The following is a 9,103-nucleotide window of genomic DNA, read 5'->3' as shown; positions in this document are numbered from 1 at the left end:
TTTAACTACGCATACAGTAGTGAGTAATGATTGTGTATTTACAGTGGTACTTTTACTTTCTACTTTACCACTTACGTAAAAGTAAAAGTAATACATTCTAAACCTTACTGAACCTTACAATATAAAAGTAAAACTATCCATTACACACAAAATGGGTTCCATAGCTGTTCTTATATGTTATAGTCTATTATCAAATTATTATAAATGAACAAGCAAGTATTTCATATTTGTAAATGCCCAGGGCAGAGGTGATTGAAGTAAGTGTATATACTGTTGCGTGGTTTCATTTACTGTACAGCAGTTTATTTTTCTTTTTTCCCTTTTTCCACAATTTAGCTATTCTTCCTTGACCATACCGTATTCATGCTGATGATGCAAAGAACACACATTAGTTTAATTTACCATGTATGTGTAGTGTAAATAAAACTAATACTGATAATTGACAAATTAAATAAAATGTTGTTTAATACATGTCGGAAAGTTGATGTTTTATGTTTTGGCAAAATTAATTATGCTCCAGGGTATTTACTGAAAAACACATAATGCCTTAAATTCAGAAAAATTACTACATGGTAAAATTTTCAAAATTAAGCCAGAAGGTGTTGTGTCTCTTATGAAGTGCTACTTCTTTCCATTTCTTTTCTGGAAATAATGTATAAATAGAACAATATCACCCTCTTCTTTTACTATAAGTTGGATATTTTATATCTATTTAGTCTGATCCTGTTACAGTGAAAGTAAGTCTGCCTATTCAGTGGGGAGGAATAAAATATAGACCAAATATGACAGTAAGCATTTATAATATTTAAAGCTGAATATTCAATTCAGAACTTAAGATGAGTATGATCTACTCTGTTTGCCACGAAAGTGAAATCTGTCAGTCAGAGCATAGGCCTTTACTCAAGTCTTCTTTCTTTCCCGTAAGTGCATATTAAATTCTGGGAGGAGCTATTTCCGTGGTTCAGAGAAATACTTAGGAAGTAGTGCCGAGATCCTCTGAACTGTTTACAACTCATATGTAGAGTCACGGTTATGTTTGTCACGGTTATGAAGAAAAAGACGTATTTTGAGTCAAATCTTGATCTTCTGTGCAAAAATTGCTCAATGTGAATATTTCCTTTGTGAAAAATTGCAGGAGATAGATATTATATTATTTAGGGACCATTTGTGGCTGATTGGCGAGCCTGTGTGTGACTGTATCATAGAAACAATGATTACCCCATACTTGCTAAAATTACTTGCACTTAACGGATTTTGTTTTACATATCAGTTCATATTTTCTGACTATAGGCTCATAAAAAGTTCCCTGTATGTTAACTATTCTGCTTTAATATAGTCTATAGTTATTTTTACTGACTGTGTTTGGAACACTGTGCTCTAGAGTTACTGGACAGCAAAAGGCAGATGCAGCATGGGGAAAACACTACCATGTTATTCAGTTAATGAAACGCCAGCGGTTTGAGCTGGAGGAGATGTGGGCGGGGCTTAGAAGTCTATCTCTGGCTGCATGGCGTGAGCGAGCGGCTAGTGGGCGCGCCCGCTGCGACGTTGCGGAGGCTTCAACATGGCGGAAGCCCTGACAACTCAGGAGCAGCTGGTAAGAGTCTCTTCGTGATTTTTTCCTTTTTCTTTTTCTGGTAGTATTCATTGTGTACAGTCGCCACCCTCAGTTTCTTCTCTAAAGGAGGTTTTTTAAAAAATCTGATTCTGTCGTGCCGTTGTTTCTGGGAACGGGGCGGTGTAGTAAACAGCCCCGGCCCGTTCACAAGCCTCCTGTCGACCGACTCCGGTGTGACTGACAGTAGTTAGCATGTGTGTTAGCGCGATGGCGCTTGCTAGTAGTGGAAGGTATCATTTTACCGGCAGTCTGCCTTCAATGCTCACTTCCTGATAACTAGGCATTATGCGGACCACATCGATATGTTCATGATTCTAAAGTAAATTAACTAGCGACCCATAATTCTTTACAGCTGGCCCTACTCATAGAGCTTGTAGTCACTTAACGGCTATCGTTAGCCGTCCAGCTACCACATGTAACCTAGCCGCTAGCTAATGGCAGTGGCTATTGTTGACTTGCAGGGAATTTCCTAGACTGCTGTCTTACCAGTCTTTATAAATGATTTTGGGCTGAGCATTAAGGTTAAAAAAGATAAATCGATTGTTGTCTTTATTATTTATTGTCATTTTATACCATGACACAGTTAAGAATGACCAAAACCGCGACTTTGGACGAGTGTTTTGCTACGAGCCAACGAACTAGCAATATCCCGTCTAACGGATTTACGGTGGACAGTTCATAGAAATGATCCTCCGGTTCCTAGCATTGTTGTTGCAATCACTTTCTAGTAAAAGGGGTGGGCCTGAGATAAATGGCAAACATGAAATGTCATGCTGCGTTTCTGATTACAGCTTTATGTTACAGCTTCTGGCCTGATCTTCATCTACTTAAGACAAGGTTAACGGATCATTGTGCAAAGTTACAGGGCATTCTTTGGATGCTCCCCAGATTTGCAGATCTTATCTGTTGATAGCTATAATTACTTTCGCGCACACAGTAACGTCTGTCAACTAACTGCCCGCACCACTTAACGTCTGTAGATTTAGGCTGCTCGTGTTTATTGTCGTCTTGGATTACATCTCAACCAAGGGAAAGCGGTCATCCTGGTGTTGATGTTCGGTTATTGGGTACTAGGTTAATCATGTGGTCATGTAATTTAAATATGCTCCCTAAATCATATGAGTCTTTCAATAGTTTTTGTCCCACTTAAAAATTTAGGCCCATAGTGATAGTTCTCTTGATGTGTTAATACTTTGGTATATTTATTGCCAGTCAAGACCTTGCATCATCTTGGCATATAATTAAGACTGTGCCAGAAAACTGCACACATTTTTCCAAATATTAGTCCTGGATTAGAAAAAATTAAAGTCTTCATTCTGGATAATTTCCAGTATCCATCAATTATATAGTCATTTGTCACAATTCATCTATTTTCTGCATAGGCAAAAGATATAAACAGAGGCAGTAAAAACACCAGCAAAACCAGTTTTGTTACTTATGGTTCCATTAAAAAAAAGTATAATAAAGATATTTTTATCAAATTATTTTTTTGTAAAAAGGGAAAATGCATACATTTCTGTTAAATAAGAGAAACAGACTCGTGTGTTTAATCACTCTCCAAAATCCCACGAGCCATTTAAACCCCCCCCAAAAAAAACAAAGGAAACCCTGCACTGACATTTTCACATGGATAGTGCCACATATTGAATGAGCATATCTTTTGTTTAGGGCTGCAACTAATAACAAATTTGATTATGAGACAAGGTGCTTAAGCATTTGGATGGGTTACGTTTGCCAAAAGAAACCCGGTATTTTGAATCATGTTTACAATGGATGTCCATTTCTTTGTCCTTATTTGTGTGCATATATAAAGCTTCTTTGTGTATAGCTGAAAAGTTAATTGTTGTCCCCATTTTTATACTTTTCTCCTGGTGCCTTCAAATTTGGAGGGTGGATGCAGAGTACTCGGACCAAAACAAGCTGACTGTTGTCTCTTGGCACATGAGTGCTATTGTTGATAGTATCTTCCAGTGGCACACACTTCACATTATTTAATCTTCGACAGAATTGTGCACTTTTCTTGTCATGTCAGCAATCATTCCCATATTATCTTTTGTTTTTTATGGATATCTTTCAAAGCCATAAAAAAAAGTTTTACACACAATTTCTCTTTTTTATTTTCTTAACTTGTACCCATCTTTTCCCATGTCTCTTCAGGCTGTAGAGGAGTTCCTGAGTGAGGTGCGGAGCAGGGAGCAGCCTCACAGTGCTGGGCTTGTCTCTCAACCTACAGCTGTTAAGTTTCTTATGGCCCGCAAGTTTGACGTCTCCCGAGCCATCGATCTTTTCCAAGCATACAAGGTATGGCATTGTTTCAACTAGTGACGGCAACATCTGTTTACCTTCTGTCGTCACAAGAACACCATCGGGCTTAATTTGTACTTTGAATAGCAATATAGTTCCAATTTCTCAGATAAATATCACACATTGAATTTATAATAATTTCTTAAGTGGTGTTTAGATATAAAATATAGTGATCCTTAAAAATAATCATAGGCTTGTTTGTAAATGCAGGAAATCTTTAAAATGCACAGCGTTAATGCCCTATAAGTATATCTAATGACAGGTTTTCTGTTGGAAAAAAAACACAAGTTAGTTCACAGGTTATTACATCTCTCAATGTTAAACATTAAAATATAATTATAGTTATAACATGTAATTATTGACACTTAAATAGTTATCTATTATCTGTTAAAGTAAAACAAAAATGAACTGGAGTGGTACTCGTATAGCACTCAAACAGAGCACTCAGAGAGCTTTTGCACCACAACCAGCATTCACTAATTAACACTTTCATACTACACTTTTTTTCTATGTCTTTAAATGCTTTTTACTTCTCACACACCTATGAATCACAATGGCCTGAACATACTTGTATAATACAGTGTGATTAAAAAATGTATTTTAATCTAATACATGCTAGCACTTTAGTGGAATAATTGAGTTCTGTTTAAAAAACAAAAACAACCCTTGAGTTTCAAGTTAATAAACAGGTTTTTTTAATACACAGACTAACAACTGAATCCCAAATTTTAAGTATTTCTTATACTGTTAAGTGTTTGTTTACACACTAAGTCATCTATAAGCTTATGACTTTCCCCTGTCTCTCCTGTGTCTATCTTCATGTATGAAAATTAGAACACAAGAATCAAAGAGGGCATAATCAATATCAACCCTGACGAGGAGCCCCTACGCTCTGAGCTGCTGAGTGGCAAATTTACAGTCCTGGTGAGTGATAAAGCAATAATAAGTCACTTAACAAAAAAGGAACTGCAACTTATCATTTTGGATTAACACCTAAGAATACACAGAAAATAACGCAAGGTGGTGCTGGTCATTAAAGAAGAGTTTTGTGTGTTTCTGTATGTGCATGTCACGGGGCTCATGTAAGCTTATTTTTGTATTTCTATGAATAGAAATGAAGTAAAGTTTTCATTTTCGATAAATTCATTTGCACTGGTATAACATGGTGATCTGTTAATATTTTTCCCAGCCTGGCCGTGACGCAAAAGGTGCTGCTGTAGCACTCTTCACCGCTCGACTTCATCGACCAGACCTCACCACCCATAAAGCTGTTCTCCAGGCCATCATCTACCAGCTAGACAAAGCCATAGAGAGGTGAAGCGTGAACCATACATAAACTGTTTCCTATGACACTTTATCATGTTATTTTGATCTGGTACAACAGTTCATCCCCTGTGCTCTGATGTTAATTCATAAAGATAGAAATATCGATAAATGGGTTAATCATTAGCGTAACATAAAAAGTTCCTGGTTGAAGAGCAGGAGGCATAAACACAGTCTCACGCGGTCACAACCTAGTCTATTTCAAATGCCGATCTTAAGCCCACATAAATGGGAGGGTTGTGCCAGGAAGAGCATCCGGCATGAAAATCTCGTGCTTTAGCGATTGGTTGGAATAAAGGATCAGTTGAAAGTACCTTTAGAAATATTAAATAACTAAGTGAAACACAGAAATTATAATAGATAAAAGTGTATTTTTAAGCACATTTATTTTGCTCTTTAACTTTAAAGATCTTCATTTCTTTATAGTGTTCAAACTCAAAGGGATGGGCTCATATTTATTTACGACATGACCAACTCCAGTTATGGAAATTTTGACTATGAGCTCTGTGTCAAGATTCTCAATTTGCTCAAGGTAAATATAAGGAGCATTTTTTTTTTCTCACGCTGTGTTTGATGATCTTGGAATTCAAAAATGCTTTTCACGATTGTTTTTTTTTTTTTTTTTTTTTTTTTTTAAATTTTTCATTATATTTATATAATGAAAAATAATTATATATTATATAATATATAATAAAAATATTTTCATTTTGCAGGGGGCCTTTCCAGCTCGTCTAAAATGTGTCTTCATTGTGTCCTCACCTCTTTGGTTTCGAGCACCTTTCGCGGTTCTTCGCCTCTTTGTACGCGAGAAGCTGAGAGAAAGGGTGTGTCTCTTAGTTTCATCAAGGATTTGCATCATGTATAAGATGTTTGTTGTTCATTATTTAATATTTACTTTCGTTTTTCTCCTCACCAGGTCTGCACAGTGAAAGCTCATGAGTTGGCAAGTCATATCCCAGTTTCCTCCCTCCCCGAACACCTGGGTGGGACATCCCAGTATAACCACGTGGCTTGGATTCAATCCTGTGTTAATGTAAACACAAACATTGTTCAGGGTGACACAAAAGAACATGACTGCGTGGGAAGCCTGTTGCGCTCTTATAGCTTAGAGAATAGCAACACAAGTGTAGATGCAACACTGTCCCACGCGCATATAAATACACAAATAGGTCCTGAGATAGCTGTGGCTAACTCTAACTGCTATGATGATAGCAACGCAAACCCACACAACCACTGTGTTGTGGAGAGCAGGACTCGAGGCCAAGGCCAGCACCAACATAGTCCAAATTCTGCTGCGGACAGATCGCAAGTGAACCACCAACACTGGAATGGCTCAGCAGTGAGCGGAGCCAACATGGCTGTCATTGGCTCCAGCGCCAATGCTAACATTAATGGTAGTGGCTGCCAGGCTCCTCCCCAATCGGACACTCCTCCTGATACACCCCTCTCAAAGAAAACTGATGGGGCTGTGGTGAGTGGCAATGAGGGTGTAGAGGAGGAGTATGAGGAGGGTGAGGAGGAAGGAGTGCCTCCGTTGCCTCAGAAATCTCAGCCTCGTCCACCCAACCAGCCTTCCTCACAATCCCCACCGCTGTCCTCATCTTGGGGTCCTGATGATGAGAACCACTGCATGGAGGTGTCTGTTCACATGCCAGAGCAGGGAGCCATGACGGTGCATGACCTGGTGGAGTATGTGAAGAGGAAGAAGAAGAGGGGGATCTATCAGGAGTATGAGGAGATCCGCAAGGAGCCTCCTGCAGGCACCTTTGACTACTCTAAGTAAGACTTGTCAAACTCCTTATATTTTGTGTGTCTGTCAGTCTGAATTAAATGTATAACATCAACCCAGAGCTTCGGTTTGTTATGTAGCCTCACATTAGACTCATCTTTGCAGGAAATTGTCCAATCAGGTCAAGAACAGGTACAGTGATGTTCTCTGCCTCGACCAGTCACGAGTTCGACTGTGCCCGCTCTCTAATGATGAGGATGAGGTAATAATTCATCTGTAGATACATTTCAATCAATAAATTATAAGTAGTTACAGTGTCTGTTGTTAATACAATATAATTGTTTATCTCTGGGAATTAGTGGAGATTGCATTAGCATTTAGTTGAGATGAAATACATGTTTATTATTGGCAACTGAAAGTATCTTTTTTTTTTTTTTTAACTGTAATGTGTAGCATCCTCTTACACAAGGCAAAATAACTGAATGGTGAATCCCACTGCTGTGTTTTGTAGACATCAGATTACATCAATGCTAGTTTCATGGATGGGTACAAGAGGAGCAACGCCTACATCGCTACTCAGGGTGAGAAGCTGTTCACATAAGTTCCTGCTTTACTCTTTATTGCTTGTAGTTTTGCATATTTTTATGATGTAATGACATGATTCCTTGAACAGCTTTTATCTTTCAATGAATGTAATTCTAAGTGCTTTAACTGGAAAACTGCAGGACTCCTTCAGATATTTGTTTATTATGCTTTGGTCGTGATGTACGTCAGATGCCTCTCTAATGGGATTGTGAGACTGAATGGAATGCGAAGATCCAAAGTGCCTCAACCCCTTTGAGCAATACTGTAGTTCTCCATACTGTGTGAAGAACTACAGTATGGATAATACTATAAATAGTACATGAGCTATTAGCGCTGTTGCTCTCTTTGTTCTTTTATTGTTTTGTCTGATCTCTACTGACTGCAACTGATCAGTCTTTCACTTTACTGACTTTCATTATTTTGGAATCTCAGCTGTCCACATTGTCAGATTTACCTTTTACATATGCCAGCTTTGCTCCCACTCCTCACCTCTTTTAGTCTAGAGCCGTACTCTGTTTCATCACCAGCAATAATGTGACTTACCAAGCTGTTTTTATGGTTTGTGCTTGCCCGGACTTCCCGGTCCTTCATACTTAATCCATCAACAGCAGTTCTTTAGTACATAGCTGCTTAGCTCCTACAGCTGTGGTTTTACCTTTCCGACTCTCTATCACTATTACATTTCTACCTGGACATATCTCTGTCTGTCAGAGATGTATTCATGCTAGATCCCAGTGGAAATTTCACGTTGACTGCTGGGAGATTTTAGTATGGATATTATCTATATGTATATTAAAATACAGCAGTCTCTATCAGTAGTCAGTGTAAAATTTCCATATGGATAATATCATACAATACCAATAAGGATAAGCAGAAGAGGATGGATAATGTTCTCATGCTGGACTTTACATTTTACTAAGATAGTGTTTGACTGATTATCTTTTAATGATTATTTAACTCTATCCAAGACAAATGTACAACATGTCACTTCATTTTAAGGGCATTAAATAGTCTTTCGGGTGTCATTGACAGCCTTCCCACCATAAACTCTTAACCTACCCCTGATGGTCTTCTTGGACTTTTAGATGCCCTTGCTTTAAAAACATGGGCTGTTTTTCTCCCCATCATGGTTTACTTCTGAATTATGCAAAGTGGTAGCAAAGAACTATCTCTTGAAACACCACTACAAAAGAGCTGGATTTTGTTGTTCACAAAGAAATGTACAATAACCACATTCTTCATTAGAAGGATGCACTCTATCTTCAGAAAAATCTACTTGGTACACAGATCTAATCAGCTCAGGTCAAGGGAGCAAAGGACCCTCTTCTGAATGGTCAGGAACATACTAACCTAGCTCTGCTGCCTCATCCTTACCCACCCTCTTATTATTCTTTAATGTCATTTTTATAATATTAAAATAGACAAGATTCACCAGCAGCTGATCACTAACACTTCCTGTAATTTTCCTCCTCCTGTTTCCCTCACTTTCGTTCCCTTTTTAGTTTGAAACGTCCCTCTGCTGCTGGGTGTCATCCTTAACAGTA

The 9,103-nt window shown here is 38.2% G+C and overlaps 1 protein-coding gene across 1 annotated transcript in view; it reads left to right on the top strand.

The window, feature by feature from the left end:
- The first annotated feature begins 1,493 nt into the window (after positions 1-1,493).
- The window catches only part of ptpn9b (protein tyrosine phosphatase non-receptor type 9b), a 30,589-nt gene continuing 22,979 nt past the window's right edge, over positions 1,494-9,103 (top strand). The window contains exons 1-9 of the mRNA XM_031728176.2: positions 1,494-1,597; positions 3,776-3,919; positions 4,757-4,846; positions 5,112-5,236; positions 5,672-5,777; positions 5,959-6,069; positions 6,162-7,024; positions 7,140-7,236; positions 7,486-7,555. Of these exons, the coding sequence (XP_031584036.1) occupies positions 1,565-1,597; positions 3,776-3,919; positions 4,757-4,846; positions 5,112-5,236; positions 5,672-5,777; positions 5,959-6,069; positions 6,162-7,024; positions 7,140-7,236; positions 7,486-7,555 (1,639 nt within the window). The 5' untranslated portion in view covers positions 1,494-1,564. The remainder of the gene's footprint in view (positions 1,598-3,775; positions 3,920-4,756; positions 4,847-5,111; positions 5,237-5,671; positions 5,778-5,958; positions 6,070-6,161; positions 7,025-7,139; positions 7,237-7,485; positions 7,556-9,103) is intronic.

The sequence above is a fragment of the Oreochromis aureus genome, linkage group 6, assembly GCF_013358895.1.
Source record: "Oreochromis aureus strain Israel breed Guangdong linkage group 6, ZZ_aureus, whole genome shotgun sequence".
Taxonomy (NCBI): domain Eukaryota; kingdom Metazoa; phylum Chordata; class Actinopteri; order Cichliformes; family Cichlidae; genus Oreochromis; species Oreochromis aureus.
This window is presented reverse-complemented; position numbering and strand designations above follow the sequence as displayed.